Source organism: Lactuca sativa, chromosome 7 (assembly GCF_002870075.4).
Source record: "Lactuca sativa cultivar Salinas chromosome 7, Lsat_Salinas_v11, whole genome shotgun sequence".
Taxonomy (NCBI): Eukaryota; Viridiplantae; Streptophyta; class Magnoliopsida; order Asterales; family Asteraceae; genus Lactuca; species Lactuca sativa.
The window spans coordinates 175,849,474-175,866,715 of NC_056629.2; the positions used below are offsets into that span (position 1 = coordinate 175,849,474).

Consider the following 17,242-nt stretch of genomic DNA (forward strand, 5'->3'; position numbering starts at 1 on the left):
AAGTTTTTTCATAGTTAAACTGATTTTTCTAATAAAGTTGTTTCGAAACTCTCACAGTTTCAACTTTCAAAATATATATAATTTCAAGTTTTTTTTGTTCAAAGTAAGTTTTTGTAGATTTTGAGTTTTGACCGACAAAGTTTCGAAATTTTGTTAGTTTCGAAATTGTGTTGTTTATGTCATTTTCTTCAAAAAAGAATATTTGTGAAAAATATGTCGAGAAAGCAATTTCATGAAAGAAAAATGTTTTTGAATTGGTTATTTTATGATAAAAGTTAAAAAGATAGTCATTGTATAATATATTACCTTTCTATTTTTTGTTATTTGTTATTAGCCCAATTATTTATCTACCATACTCTCAATTCCTTATGGAAGAAGAAAAGAATGGATCCACTATCACTGTTTTTCTTGCATAATTCTCTTTTTCTTTATCTGTAAAAGGAGTTGGATATGTTTGTATTATATGCAGATTGTAAATTTCTTTAATCTTCATTTGTTGAGAATCATGTGAAAGTGTAAAGAGACCACTTATGTTCCTTCTATCTCTGCTTTAAGAGGCTACTTTATTCAAATTCCTTTTTTTTTTTTTACTTTCTTCAACTTTTTGGCTTCTTTTTCCCCCTTTTCATGTAATAACAAGTCTCCATGAAGATATATTCATCCTCCCCACCCATAAAAAAACTTATCGAACTATAATTTTATAAAAAATTTAAACTTTGTTCAAAGCCCTCATTCATGAGACCAAGATTCTTGGAAGCTAATCAAACTTGGATACATCAAAACACAACTTGAAGATTAAGCACAAACATAACAACAAATTCAAACCACCATTAATGTTAATATGTAACTAACAATATAGCATTAACGTATATAAACTTAAATGTTAAAAAGATGCATTCTTAAAAGTATTAAAAGGTAATACAAGTAGAGCTCAAAACCAACACATAAACCCTCTAAAACAAATTTGAGCATTAAACAGCCGCGGATTTTTTTTTTTTTAAATCCCCCTCCATGATCATTCCATCCATCTACCTAAAGTAAAAATTCTCACACACATCATCACTATATGTGTTTAAATTTATACAACACTATGAATCTTATCAATATCTTCAACCTTTTCATCTTCTTCTTCTTGTTGTTGTTGTTCTTCAGCTTCCATTGCAGCTCTTAGAAGCTCTTCAGGAGTTGCAGCAGGGTCAAGATCCCAACACCCATCTGGCAAATTCAAAGCTTGACCTCTAAGCAAACACGAAGGAACTTGATGACTGAATCTCAACATCTCTTTTCTTGGAATCCAGAAGCTTCCATTCATTAAATCCCTTTGATAAACCGTTTTATAACCTTTTAACTTAACCAAATTAGTCACACAAACTCCAAGCTCTTCTGAATAATCCTCTACAACTTCCACCATTTCATATTGATGTCTCACTTCTTTTGGTGTCTTTCGATTCCAATTAACTGACCAATTTCTATACACTGCCCAAATGTCACCACTTTTCGGGTAGATCTTCACACACCCACCTCTCCCTGCTTTTTCACGCCCCAAAAGATGAGAAAAGATGTTGACTTGGTCAACTATGTCTGAATGAAACACCCGGAAGCTTCCACATGATTTTGTGAAACCCGATTCGATCCATTTCACGGATCCGAATTCGGAATCGGTTCTTGAGTTTAAGTAACTTATGTAAAGCTGAAAGGGTTTTAAAGAGATGACCTGGCGAATTAAACAATAAAGACGTGGCATTCCATCTTCTTCATCGTATATTGCCCAAATTTGTTTGGGTTTAAACACTTCTTCGGATCTATCCATGTCAAAATCATGGAAATCTGGATCAGGGACTGTTATTGGCATTGGGGATTTCTTCAGGGTCTTGATTGTTTTCGAAGCCGATTTCATTTCTTCTAACTTTAACCGAATCACCTTTCTTGCCTTGTCAATCAACAACTTTCTCGCATCAACAACCGGAGGAGGGGCAAAATTGACATTTTGACTAACATACCCGTTACTCAACGCCACGTCAGCATCTGTTTTATATAACATTTTTTCACCGTTTGTATTGAGATTTTGTATCATGTCTTCCGTCTTTCTCTTTTTCGGAGGCCTTCCAAGCCTAACAACAGGGATTTCACAATTCGAATGATTTAAATGATTTGACTTTGTGGACGATTTTGCCCTTCCGTTTGGTTTATGAACAAGATTGGGGTCTTGACTAGTCAACGCGCCAGAGGACATATTCCATTGAAAGGACAGATTTTTGGTGTATTCTGAATGAAACCCTGAGGACCCATCGCCTGAAAAAGATACTGATGAATTTTGTATATAAGTAGCAGGAGGAGGAGGATTATTATAATCATTATATGAAGAATGATTTCCATATCCATTTTCAGTTGTTGTTGTGTAAGACCAAGGGCAATAAGTCACAGGGGCAGCTCCTGTTTCAACAGCTACAAAAACCCCACGACAATTCTTACATGAAAGTCTTTTATTCACGTATTTTCTTAAATATTCATATTGGACACGACATGAAGTGCAAACTGTCCAGAATGTGTCAAGTCTTGAAGCTGAAGTGGTTAAGTGTTTATTTCTTCTGACATCGTACAGGTTTCTTTTTGTGTTGTCAGAAAGAACACTCCATGCTTCTGAAACGAGTTTGAAAGCTTCATCTGCTCCCATGGTTTTGTTCTTATCAGGGTGAAGAAGAACAGCCATTTTCTTGTATTGTTTCTTGAGTGATGATTTGTCTGAAGAAGGGTGTAATCCAAGAACAGAGTATAAATCGATTTCACCGTTTATTTTTGTGACAGTTGCTGCGTATATTTCAAAAGTGGCGACCATTTGGGAGATGCCCTCGAGTTGTGGGCATATTGCTTGAGCTTTTAAGGCGTAGTGTTTGGCACCTGTGAAGTCTTTTACTGTGAATAGCTTTTCTGCGTTCTCTTTTGCTATAAGAGCTTCTTCTATGTTTGATCCCATCTGAAAATGACGAACTCTGTGTGCTTGATTACAAGAAATCTACATATCTGCAAGAGAATGATAACTCGAAAGATGATGAAAGAACGAAAAATCTAGCAAAAAAGATAAAAAGTTCGTAGATTAAGATCGCATTACATTCGCGAAACATGTATTAAGTAACAATTGGGATATTTCGATCTAGTAATGAAGAGAAATGATATATTGAAGCTTCAATTTTCAATCTAAGCCTAAACTGAAAAACACAGGTTGTAATAAGGTTAATTACCGAATTCCCAACTAATTTCCCCCAAATGAAATGCAATTGCCATTTTGGGAAAGTTCATACTCGTCAACAAGATTTCAACTTGGACTGAATTTGATAGTAGTCCAAACTCAAAACTCACAAACAGATGAAAACAGACGAAAATGCGAACATAATTTTGAAGTAAACGCTAAGATCGCATCTGAAATGAAGAAAAATATGGAATTGGGAGAGATTGAAAACCCTAAAAACGATTTATTTACTTTTACATACACAGTATCTAAGCAGAAAACTGAAGTAAAACTTACCTAGATCCGCATCCAGAAGCAATTGAACAGTACCAAGATCTCAAATCAGTCGGTGGATTCGTGCCCAGTTTGCTTCAGATCTCGGATAAATGAAAGACGCTAACTTTGTTGTAAATCTTGAAAGTGAAAAATAAAAAATCAAAAACATCAACTTTAAATATATATACACATATAAAAAAGGGCGAGTATTTAACTATATTTATATACTGAAATTTAGGATTAGGGTTTCGAATAGATGCATAATTAAAGGGCAATAAAATAGGCAACTGTCGAATTACATTATAACGGCGGAGGAAGAAATCGGAGATTCCGTCAAATAGCCGACCACAAAAAATGTAAGGTTTAAAATATTAATAAAAAATATATATAAATAAATAATATATGTGTAATGTGATAAAATTTTTATTTTTTTATATAATAAAGGGAGCAAAAGTTTTAAGCTAAGTATTTATTAATTTAATAAAGGAGAGAGTAAAAGTGCGCAGGTGTGTGTGATGCGCACCCACCTTAGCTTTGGTTGTATTTGATTGGTTAAAGGAGATGGACCCATTTTGACCCGAATCTTTGGGACCAAACCACATTCGACAATCGACAATCGACCCTGGGCCGTACTACTACTTCCTAGTTCCTACTTTCCTAGATTCACTTCACTCACAATTATTTGTTGCCTTGTTGCAAATTTGTTGTAGCCTTAGTCTATAGGAATGGTCAATGCCCAATCAATTTATGTCTCATTTAGTCTCAATTATATTGCTCTTTATTTTTCAACACTTAATATTAATTTTTATAATATTAAATTTTTTAATTTTATTAATATAAATATTATTTAACAACCAAAAATTAAAATAAAAAAGTTTCATAATATAAAAGATTTATATATGGCAGCCAATAATCCGATTGATTAATGTTGTTCCTAGGACTTGATTAGATCTTCATCTCCATTATATTTTCTTGTGTATTTTGTCAAGTAACTTATTTGTTTTTTAGGGTTTAATGGTGCAGTGGTGGGTTGTTGATAGGAAAAAAAATGTGTTCGATCGAATTGCACCACAACAAGAGAAAGGTATCATGATCGATCGTATTGGCTATACACAACATTTCACTCACCGAGGGAGTAAGCAGATTTTATACAAATGTCTACGTAACGAATTTTCCAAGTAACATTGATTATAATTTACATGGCTTTGAGACGATTATGTGAAAAGATGGGTTTGTTTTGGATGTCTTTATTTCCTAGAAATTGTTAATATTGTGAAAAAATTTGGATTTTGTAAAATTTTATTCATGTTATTGATGAGGAGCACTCATTAAAAACCTTTGCACAATTTGGATTGGTAATTATAAACTTTTTACATTTGTAGCTAAATTTTGAAGGACAAATAGGGTTGTTGTCATTAACCTAAACTAGTTTTGAAACAGACCGGTTGTGAAGCCAAATGTTGAAAACCCTAAACCTTTTTATGAACATCTTAGGAAGCACTCTTATGAGTCGGATGTGGTGGGTGGTTATATCAAGTCGGTGTTGTTAAACCGGGTGTTGAACCGATTCATCTTAAGGTCGTGTATTTTATTGTTGAAGATGGTGAAGTTAATAAGGTGTTATTTGGATGTGTGTAAGAATTTACTACTTTGTGTGTGCTCTTAAATATGTGAAAAAGTGAAGGTTTCCTTGATGTTGAACTTCAATATATTGGATAGATGTAGGTAATGTTCGAATTTTCGATAGATTGTGCTTGTTATAATTTTTGTCAAAACAAGGTTGTAAAATCATAGTTTAAGGAATTGAACTCTTGGTCTCATGATTTTTTTTCCAAAGAAAGGTTGATTTGGATTGATATTGAAGGGTTACCTATCCATTCTTAAATTAAGAAGAATTTTCAGTCCATTGCCAATAAATGGGATTTTATTGTCTACATGGATAATGATTTTGGGGTCAATTTGTTCACCAACACTTTGAGTATAGGGACAGACAAGAAGGGGTTTATTTATGAAGAATTACATATGTCTATTGATGAAACTTAGTTCATTGTTAGAGTTAAAGAAGTGGCTGGATGGTTCCTTGGTTTCAAAGATAAAGAAGAAGATGAAACTAACGATGATGAGTTGATTTATAGGGATGATAATACTTGTGAAGAGTCAGAGTCCGATAATGCATATTTTGTCCATACATATGATATGGAGGGAGTTTTTTGCATTAATGAGATGGACATTCGTCATTCTAATGAAACTTTATGGTCATCGAATTCGGAGACGTGTATATCGATTTCATATTGAGATGGACATTCTCCAAGTAGAGATCTCATGTATTGTTACATTGCAAGAGGGTTTGTTTGGTTTGAAGATTCTTCATAGAAAAAACAAAATGATTAAATTTAATGCTACATGAATTGTCATTAATAAAGTGATGCACATAAATAAGGTTTTTAATTATATTGAGAGTAATGATGAATTCTTCAATGAAAGAGGATGATATAGATTAGAGAAAGAAAGGCTAGTATCGACCATATTACTTACAACAGATATAGATCCATCATCAACTAATACAAAAGAACAATACATGCGATCACTAAAGATTTTAAGAATACCTGCTTCTGCGTGAAGGTGAGTTGTGGGCCAATGTCCATGTACCAATTGTCATTGCTTGGGTTATTTAACGACATAACATTAAATAATTATATGAGAGCAGTGGACTAACATTGTTGTTGAGATGAAGCAGGTGGACCAAACCAAGCCAAGGAGGAGTGAGTTGTTGTTGAGTCGAAGATGCATAAGCCTGATGAGGAAGTTGGCTCGACCTAGATTAACGAGGCTACGAAGATGTGATAGGCTAGGAGGGTTGTTGGGTCACTGATTGGTGATGGGAGGCAACAAGAGCTGACCAATCTACTAAGGAGATGAAGACAAGCCCATGGAGTCGGCGAGTGGGTACCACCGATACCCCACCAACCAAAAGTTGCAGGTTGACCAACATGACCAAATCCAGAACTGGAGTGTCCTTCATTCTAGCCAACTCTTCCACCTTTCCTTCTGCCTCGGTTTCCTCTGTCATCAAGTCTGCCACGTCCACCACTATTGCCGCCACGAGAAAAAGATAATTGTCTAGAGGGTCTAGTAACGAGAGAAGATGACAAAATACTTTAATCATATTCATTTGAAACTTATAAAATTTCAACTTATCATCTAATTACTACATATCAATAAATCTTCTATAATTGTATTATAACTCAAAAGTTTTTGTAACTTATGGTATATTAATGGGTTGATTTAGAGTGTGTGTGTGTGTATATATATATATATATATATATATATATATATATATATATATATATATATATATATATATGAGGAATTAAATATTTTCCTACTTTTTTTCCTACAAATCCTCCTACTCAATTAAATGATGACATGTGTCATATTAGTATATTAAAATATCATTAAATGAGCATTAAATGTTACACATGTCACTATATAATTGGGTAGAATGATTTGTAGGAAAAAAAAGTAGGAGAATATTTAATTTCTCTCTCTCTCTCTCTCTCTCTCTCTCTATATATATATATATATATATATATATATATATATATATATATATATATATATATATATATATTTCATGGGTTCATATTAGATTGTTAGGATTTCAGGATTAAGATTGGGGAAAAAGAGATAAGAAGACACAAAGTTTACTTCATGGGATAGAACATGAAAAATGATAAGGTTGTTTGATAGACATTTTCATTAAATAGATTATTATTATTAGTTTCGTTCTATTTCTTTCTTTATTTTAAACTTCTTTTGTTTTTTATATATTGTTTTCTATTATTATAGTTTAAGTTTTTATTTGTCATTTTAAATTGTTTCTCATTCTCTAATTTCTAACTGAAACTTATCTTTGTTGTTGTTCTATTATTAAGTGTATTTTTTTTGTTTTTCATTTTAATATTGTTTCTTAATTTTTTATTTTTCATTTGCAACTTATCTTTTGTTGTTGTTTTATAATTTATCAACAAAACTAGCATCCAAAAATGTTTGATATGAAGTGATGGATATCATTAATAACATATAAAGAATAACAAAATATTAGTAAGAAACAATTTGATGAAATGATTAGTATAAAAGTTATTAAATCTAAACTATAACAACGATTTAAATATTTCTAATACCATATATGTATCAATAACATAACTATAGTATTGTAATCGGTGGATTATATTTGTCCATTTTAATCACCATAGTTTTATTCATGCATAACACGCGAGTTTTCGCCTAGTTATTACATAATTATTGGTGTATAGTTGATTATATCACTAAGACCGGGTCATTCTTATTTACATAATGATAAAATTTTGTTACGGTATGACATATCATATACGACTTATTTTCGGTTTTGAAATTTGTTTTTTATGTCATTTTAAAGTATATATTTTTATATCTTGATTATGTTAATGTAGTTCATAGTCATATTCTTTACTCTTTACTCTGATTGGGCTAAGCTAAATAAATTAGTAACCAAATTTGATTCATTTAGTGAAGACACTCTATTAAAGCTTAAAAAAATTACACCATTTCCCCCAAATTCTTCAAATGGGTTGAACTTTACAACCCTAATTTACTCACCCTTGAAAGGAATTCAATCATTCTCCATATCCTCACCAAGAACCGTAAATTTGTGTCTGTTGAATCTGTTTTGAAGAAGATCGTCGGTTCTTGTAGTGTACACCTCCATTCTGAGCTCGTCGATGCTATTCGATGCAATTTTCAAAGTGTATGTACGCATGAAGCAGTTCAAGAATGGGTCGAAGCTGATATTTTGAATTATAATACATTTTTGTTAGGGACTTTTTAACGAATGGAAAACCAAGAAAGTTGTTTACTTGGTTAAAAGAACTTGGTAAAAAGAAATTAGTACCAAATTCTTCGACGCATGTTGCCCTAAAAAGAGGATAATGTGCCCAAAGGAACCCAGATCAAGCTTTTCAACTATACAAAAGCATGGTGAAGAGTGATTGTCATCCAAATTAAGATACAATGAAGATGTTAATTTTTTCTTTACTGAAGAATCATGATTCAGATGGGGTGTTTAGTGTTTTTAAAGAGATTTTAGAGAGGCCTAGTGAGTCTGATTTGGTTGTTTGAGTGAGATGTGTAAAGGGTTTTCGAAAGTTTGGAAAGATAGAGTAGCTATCAAGTTATGTATCTGTTGAAAGATGTGGATGGTCGGCGTTTTGGACATAGACATTATGAGAAAGTCAAAATCATTATCTATGAATCTAACAATGCATACGAATAAAAGTTTGAACTTTGTGGTGTATATCGAATAATGGTTTGATCTTTGTGATGTATATCGAGTAAAGTTTTGAAATTTATGATGTCTAACGAATAAAGCTTTGAACATTGTGATGTATATCAAATGAAACTATGAACTTTTTGATGTATATTGACTATTGAGTAAGCATTGTGATGTATATCAAATAAAACTATGAATTTTGTGATATCGAATAAAGTTTGGAGCTTTGTTATGTATATTGAAAACCAAATAAAACTTCAAATTTTATTGTGATGTATGTTGAATAAAACTTTGAACTTTATAATGTGATCGAATAAACTTTAAATTTCACGGTGTATATTGAATAAAGTTTTGAACTTTTTGATGTATATCAAATAACGTTTTGAACTTTGCAATGTATATCAAATAAAATTGACTTTTTGATGTATACTGAACGAAGCTCTAATTTTGTGATGTATTATACTGAATAAAAAAAATTTGAACTTTACTTTTTTATGTATATTTAATGAAGCTTTGAACTTTTTATGTATATGGAACAAAGCCTTGAACTTTATGATGTATATAAAATAGAGTTATGACCTTTAGGATGTATATGCTGACTTTTTAATGTATATGGAATAAACCTTTTAACTTTGTAATGTATGTGGATGAAAGTCTGCCTTGAACTTTATGATGTATATCTGTGATATATATCAAACTAGGTGTGAGACCCATGTATTACATGGGTTTATTTAAAAAAAATATAAAATTTTAACAATTTGAAAAGTTTGAATTTATAAGAAAAATAAGAGATTTTTTGAATTATTAAAATTAATAAGGCTTTAATGTATTTGATACATTACATATATAAACCATTTCTAATAAAAACCTTATATATATATATATATATATATATATATATATATATATATATATATATATATATATATATATATATATATATATATATATATATATTACCTTATATATTAAATGTGGAATTTTAATTTAATAAAATGAAAAATATAATAAAATAACAAGTGGAAAATAGAAATTTTAAAATTTTTAAAAAAATGTCATGTGTCCAAATAAAGGAGAAGATGACATGTGGCAAAAAAACGTTCATTTATTAGAGTAGATAAAGTTGTGATTTTGTGATATATATCGAATAAAGTTTTGAACTTTCTAATCTACTCTAATAAATGAAAGTTTTTTGTCACATGTCCTCTTCTCCTTCATTTGGACACATGGCATTTTCTATTATTTTTAAATTTTCTATTTTCCACTTGTCATTTTATTGTATTTTTCATTTATTAAATTAAAATTCTACATTTAATATGTAAGGTATTTATTAGAAAGAGTTTATATATAATGTATTCAATACATTAAAGTCTCATTAATTTTAATAATTCAAAAATTTTCTTATTTTTTATATAAATTCAAACTTTCAAATTGTTAAAATTTCATATTTAATTTTTTTAAAATAAACTCATATAATACATGGGTCTCACATCTAATGTATATGAAATAATAAAACTTAAAACTTTGTAACGTATATCGAACAAAAGCTTTGAACTTTATGATGTTTATCGAATAAAGCTTTAACCTTTTCATTATTATGCATATCCAATAGAGTTGTGACTTCGTGATGTTAAATGAAGCTTTGGACTTTTGATGTATATTTAATAAAGAGAATTTAACTTTACGACATGATTAAATGAAACTATTAAGATGTATATCTAGTGAAGCTTTGAACTTTTTTTTTTTATTTTTTTTTATTTATGTATATCGAACAAAGCCTTAAACTTTATGATATATATAAAATAACATTTTGATATTTTTCGATGTAAATCGAATAACGTTTTGAACTTGATAATGTTCATTGAATTTTGTAATAGATAATTAGATATGTCGAATAAAAGCTTAAACTTTTTAAGGGATACCAAGTAACTTATAGAGTAAGTTACAAATTCGGTCCCTATCCTTTACAAAAAATCATAAATTCAAACCGTATTTTCAGATTGTCCCAAATGTCATCCTTAGGTATTGCACTTCGGGATTGGTCTCCTTCCCAATCTTCGATGCCAAATCAAAAAGATTGGTAAAGTAGCTAATCCAACACTACAAGAAAACCGAATACTCAAAGTACAAAAAGTCAAAAACTATCCAACAATAGTAACTTCCATCAAACAAATAATGATCTAACTCACTACCATAAATGATAAAACCATAGTAACAACTTTCAAAACACACATCCAAAACATCTCCCTAGTTTCAAATTAAAACATAACTACCCATATCATCATTTATAACACGTTACATCAAAATGTCATTTTTAACCTCTCATAAAACGTTCTTCTAACCAAAACTATCAAAATAATCAACACAATAACACCTCTCTCTCTCTCTCTCTCTAATCTCTTTACATCCATTAAAAACATGATCATGATGAGTCACTCCTCTTCCATGGTTGCTTCAGCTGCAGCAATTTCAGAATCCAATTTGTTCATCAACTGCTCACTCACATGTTTTCCAACCGATATCATATCAAGTACAACACTCGGATCCAAACCGGCCCCACCTCTTTTGGTCAACCCACAAATCAGTCCTTGTCTGTTGACCGAAACCGAAACTGCTGAACTCATTTCTGATTCCTCCTCTGAAGTTGCATCCACTATATAATGCCTCCCAACCTACAATACATCAAAAGTTTAATTAAATTCATAAACACCCCAAACTATGGAATGGAGTCACAAAGGAATGGAATCAATCATTACATTCCATTGTCATGTTTGAAAAGAATGATTCACTCAAACATCTTTGTCATGTACAATTATATACATCTAATTAGCAACAGTTTTGTATCTTGGCATGTTTGGTCCCTATGTAGAAAATAAATTACAAAAAACTGTCCCTCTAATTTACAGAAAAGGTCCCTGTGCAGATTTTTATTATAGAAAGGATCCATGTGTTTAATACTTTTGTATGTTGGCAGGTTTGGTCCCTGTGTAGAAAACAAATTACAAAAATTGTCCCTGTAACTTACAGAAAAGGTCCCTGTGCAGATTTTTTGACAGAAACAGTTCATGTATTTAACAAATTACAAAGCTGGTCCCTTGAGTTAACTGTCTGTCTAAAAAAAGACTCGAACTGCACTTTTTGGGATACAAGGACCAAATCTGCATGGAAATTTCAATTTTGGACTGATCATGCAAATGAAAAAAAAAAATGGACTCGTACTTCACTTTTTGGGATACCACAGGGACCGATTTTGCAATTTACTCTAAATTATATTTACAAAAATAAAAAGTTTAATACCCATGAAATCTCGAAAAAGAATTACAATTGTAAAATACCTTTATTTACTTTTTGAAGAATATTTCAAAAAGAAAAAGAAAAATCTTGTTATTGAAAGTAATATAGATAATCAAAGTAATTGATAATTATAATATATCATTCCATTCCATTCCAACGTGGAAAACAACCATAACTTTCACATTACACTGTAATGCTTTAATTCCATTCCCTCTTTGATTACTGCATACCTTAGTTAAAGTAACTATGACAGGAACTGCAGTTGTGTCAAATTGTAGAAACTCTTCATCACTCACATCAACTTCTGGTTGTTCATCAGAAGGAGCAGTTGAAGCAACATTGACTTTTGGGATACCTGTGTTGCTTAAAGCAGCCTTTCATCGAATAAATAATAATAAAGTAAGATTTTTTTTTGGTATTAAAAAGAAAAAAGAAAAGTATATGATGTTAGAAATAAATAATATTTACCTTGATAGCAGCACCTAAGGCATCGAGTATATTTCCATCTATATTTATCACAAGACCATCAATGTATAAATCCCAGCACACTTTCCCATCCACTATTGACAAAGATGAAAGATTAATTCCAGCTCCTGTAATATAAACATTCTTTGTAAGATGAAAGGGTAAAATGGTCATTTGACATGCTTCTTTTGTTTTCAACTACATTACATACCTGCTCCAGTTTTACCACCCAGAAGACATTGTCGCAAGGCTGCAGAGAGTTCCATTGACAATTCTTCGCCTCCTCTTCCCTAAAAAGGTAGGAACTTTTGTAAGGGTAAATTGTGTGTATTCAAAGAAAGTTGGAGGACCAAAAGTAAACCATTTTGAACCTCGTATTGTGGTGCTGCTGTAGGACTGCAATCGATGTATATGGAAACTTTTCCTTTGTCAGGGGCTGAAGAATTTGGTCTTCCTAATTCAGCCTGCAATCATGTAGGTCATAAAGATCAACAAACATGCATGAATTTACATTTATATCCCTGAAGAAGAAGGGCCAAAAGATACCTTCACACTAGCTATGACTTCAGTTTTACCCATCTTTACTCTTGCTGAACCATTTGCCTGTCATTAATTAAGCTCATTAAGAACATAAACTAAGTGTTTTTATTAAAAATTGGGAAATGTTATTGAATAAAAAAGAATTTGAAAAGGTTTTTGCCTGAGCAATGACTCCAGTTTCAACAGATATGGGGCGATAAGTTAATCTTTTACGCCCATCTGTACGAAGGTCTTGAGCAATTCCTCCCTGTATAAAATGCTTCTCTCCAACAGATAGTCCCACCATTCCTGTATAAGGGTAATGAAAGAAAAAACAGGTTTTTAGCATCAAATTTGATACCATGTGTAATTAAGTAGCAAATAATCACCTAATTAACAGTTCAGAGTAGCAAGAAATATATGCAATGCATCAAGTAATTTGTCATAAATCGATCTAACTCTGTTAGTTACATTTCCAAAGGATATGTAAATATGAATGCAGCTATGAAACATGAATCACATATCAAAAGATGGAACAAAAGATTATGGAACATAAGGTAACAACATCAACCGAATGGTCACTGGTGAGTAAAGGGCACAATCGAATTCCGACAAGAAATGAGGAACTAGGGTTCTGTAACCATGGGAGCTATGGATGAGCTAATACATTGTTGCCATCATATTATTGACACTTAAACCAATAGGGAAAAGAATTTACATCTTCATCTTAATCTCAAAAACGTTCAAAAGAAAAGAAAAACAGATCGTTTAAAATTGTTACCGTGGTCTTTAATTATTGCTTATAGAATCTCTTCAAATCAAACTGTGGCGAGTGTGCAACCGAGAGGCCTTAAGTTGAACAGAGAAGTTATCTGCAAGTGGCGACTGTGGGACAAGAGGCGATTGCAGAATAGCCAGTGGCTCTGTGCGTGTCTGCGTGAACCCTAGAAATGGAAAGGGGCGTGAACTGGGAAGAGGGTGACGAGGCTGCCGGAAATTGAGGAATTGGAAAGAGGGGAACGAGGGTTTAAGCAAGAATGAAAGAGCCGTTTAACTTTGAACCCTAATTTTATCAACTTATTAAGCATATAAATTTAAAATTAGAAACCCAAACCAAAATTCGTTCCAGTGCATTGCAATTGGAACTTGTCGGTTGCATTAGTTTCTTTTTTAAAAGTAACAATGACTTAAAAAATAATATTCTCTGACCATTTAATTTGTTTTTTTTTTTTACGTTCGGTCATTATAACCGGTTACTCGATCTTAAAACCGAAAAAATAACTTAATAGTATAATATATTTTTCAGTGTATACATTTAGCCTTTAACTAGGTTTTTACCATCCGCACGTTACAGCGGCGTAATGGGTTTAAGTTGAATTTTGACGATTGTATTGATAAAAGTTAGACAATATTGTATATGTTGGTAGATTAATATAGCAGGGTGGTATCATAAATAACTTCATTTTATATCGTCGTATGAAAATGTATTATATATATAACCAAACTCATACGTAGGAAAGGTACAGAAAAATAATCACAAAAACGTACACAAAATTTACATCAAAACGTAAAGAAACTTGAATTTATATCATCACATACATAAAAATAAGCAGGTATGTTTATTTTATTAAGTTAATGCATGAAAGTTAAAATAAAAACCGTATTATATGTGATCGATTGATATGTGACAACCCGAAATTTCTATTATGTACAACATTTCAATTCAATAGAAGTCAGAACAGTTTCTGCTAACTTTCAAGTTTTTTGGAATAAGTTTGAGTCTTTTTAAGTTAGTATTTCGGGAGATACCAGGAGAGAGGATGCCCTAGGGTTTATTGTGCAACAATAGAGTTCCAAAAACTCCAAGAGTTTGGAGTTTACGGCCCAAATGGTATTTGAACCGTAAACCCTAATGACTATATATATATATATATATATATATATATATATATATATATATATATATATATATATATATGACACTTAGCCATTTTTCACACTTTTTCATCATTTCAAAGCTAGAACTCAAATCCTCTCAAGTAGCATCCGACTTTTCCTCCTTGATCTTCAACTTGTAAGTGTTTCTAGCCCTATTAAGTTGATATATTACTTAATCTAGTGATCTAACACACTTTCATCTGTGAAATCATTCCAAAAGATTAGATCTTCAAGTTTCACCAAGAACACACACTAGTGTTCTTGGACTTTTAGCACCTTTTCAAGCCTCTATCTTGTAAGTACTTTTATCCTAGAGTATCTTAAGGCTTGTTACACTTCCATATATCAAGAAATCACCCAAGAATCACCAAGATCAAGGTGTTTACGGTCTAAGATGTTCTTGAACCATAAACCCTAAAAAGGGTGTCAAAGTGTGCCCTAGTCCCTTCTAAGACTTGGAAACTAGCATAGATCCTTTCCTTGATGAGCTTAGCACTTGAAAACATCAAAAAGACCATAAACCATAGGGTTTTACGACCGTAAGCCCAAAGGAAAATGGTCTAAGGACCGTAAACTCCACTTAGGAGTGAAATGGTGCCCTAATCCCTTCCATAGACTTATACTTCAAGTGGAAATGCTTCTAAAGACTTGTAGAGCTTCAAAACAACGCATGGTCAAAGAAGAATGAGTTTACGACCGTAAACTCAATGGGTTATGGTCACAAAACCGTAAATTCATATAAGGGGTTCCCTTGAACCCTAAACTCAATAGCATTGTCCTACAACACTTAGATGCAATCCTTAGGACTTATAACACTTATACAAGATGTTTAACATGCCCTAGGTTGTCTTAATTTTGTTAATTAGTTGTTTAAAGACTAATTGGATACATATATGTGTCATTATATGTTAACTAGGATCCTTGTGTGTGCTCAAGTCTTCACTTGACACCTAGCAATCCTGTTTCATCAGTTCATCCATACCACTCACTACAAGTGAGTTCATACCCCCTTATTTAACCTTTTAAATGTTTTTAAATACTTTTAGGGGGGGGGGGGGGGATACAAGTTGAAGAATTATAATTATTATATCAATCACATGTGATTAATAACTACCAAACAAATGATTTCTTACTTTTCAAACTGTGTTATCAAACTGTCTTGCTTCAAACTATTTTACAAACTCTTTTACTTGTCAAATACTTTTACTTAAACTCTTTTTATACTTTTATATTGTCAAATGCATGCCTATGGATGTATAGTTATACAAGTATTGTTTAAAGGACTTAGGAAGGCTAGCTCGCTTTATCTCCTTTTCCTTGTTTGGATGTGGCTTTAGGGCATCGGTTAATCGTCCGAAGCTCGTCTAAATATTAGTTATATATTATGTATACATATATAGACATAAAATTTCTATCAATCATTTCAATACCCTTGGGTGGCAAGGGTATACATTCATGTTCATACATACAAGTCATATTACTAGTAAACTACGATAGGCGTAGTTTAGGAAGTTACTAATACTATTACTAGAACAAAAAAACATACAATGAGTCAGTTCATTCATGAGTCAATACTTGCTAGATAGAGAAAAAACACAATACAGCTAGTACACACAGTACATTTCAATACTTGCTAGATAGAGAAAGAACACACAATACAGCTAGTACACGCAGAACATTACAATACATACATGCTAGACAGAGAAAGAACACACAATATAGCTAGCACATACATTACATATACATTCATGCAGTTATGTGAGCCACTAAATGGGGCATGGCACTACCTACCATGACCGTTTTTGTATCCAGAATCTCCTTAATTGGGGAGTGTATGAGTTTGCGTATAGATCTATACTGGATTGACTATCCTACACCTTGTTGCTCGCTACAGTGGGACTTGCAAGTCTACGGGTGCCAAATGTCATTTCTTACGGCGTCTTACATCGTCGTTTTACTAGAGTCGGTAGCAGGATACAAGCTGATCACATGTTACTTTAAATAGCAATTGGTTTAAAGTAGTTAGTACAGTAGTAGTTACGTAATACGACACTACAGTACTATAATATTTTTCCCTTTACATTCACTTCGTGAACATTCACACGATGCACGGTAATGTAAAAACTGTATTTTTGGTTAATGATAGTCGGATTTGGGAAAATACACACTCTTACAAGAGACACGCACAGATACTAGATGCCTTGGTAGAAGACTAC

At 31.9% G+C, this 17,242-nt stretch overlaps 2 protein-coding genes across 3 annotated transcripts; both read right to left on the reverse strand.

Moving 5' to 3' along the window:
* Positions 1-881: 881 nt before the first annotated feature.
* LOC111892752 (uncharacterized) lies at positions 882-3,798 on the reverse strand. Of its 2 annotated transcripts, XM_042896240.2 has the most exons (3): positions 3,524-3,798; positions 3,240-3,417; positions 882-3,021 (listed from the first exon to the last, which is right to left on the reverse strand). In XM_042896240.2, the coding sequence occupies exon 3, from the start codon at positions 2,972-2,974 to the stop codon at positions 1,079-1,081; it is 1,896 nt and encodes a 631-aa protein (XP_042752174.1). In that variant the 5' UTR covers positions 2,975-3,021; positions 3,240-3,417; positions 3,524-3,798; the 3' UTR covers positions 882-1,078. The 2 variants fall into 2 exon arrangements, with proteins under 2 accessions (XP_042752174.1, XP_023744574.1); XM_023888806.3 differs by lacking the exon at positions 3,240-3,417 and having other exon boundaries at positions 3,524-3,797.
* Positions 3,799-11,043: 7,245 nt separating this feature from the next.
* LOC111892762 (uncharacterized) lies at positions 11,044-14,165 on the reverse strand. Its single transcript, XM_023888818.3, has 8 exons — positions 13,870-14,165; positions 13,270-13,397; positions 13,116-13,172; positions 12,941-13,033; positions 12,781-12,859; positions 12,573-12,697; positions 12,335-12,478; positions 11,044-11,482 (listed from the first exon to the last, which is right to left on the reverse strand). Exons 2-8 carry the CDS (start codon positions 13,393-13,395, stop codon positions 11,243-11,245), a joined length of 864 nt encoding a protein of 287 aa, XP_023744586.1. The 5' UTR covers positions 13,396-13,397; positions 13,870-14,165; the 3' UTR covers positions 11,044-11,242.
* Positions 14,166-17,242: the final 3,077 nt, after the last annotated feature.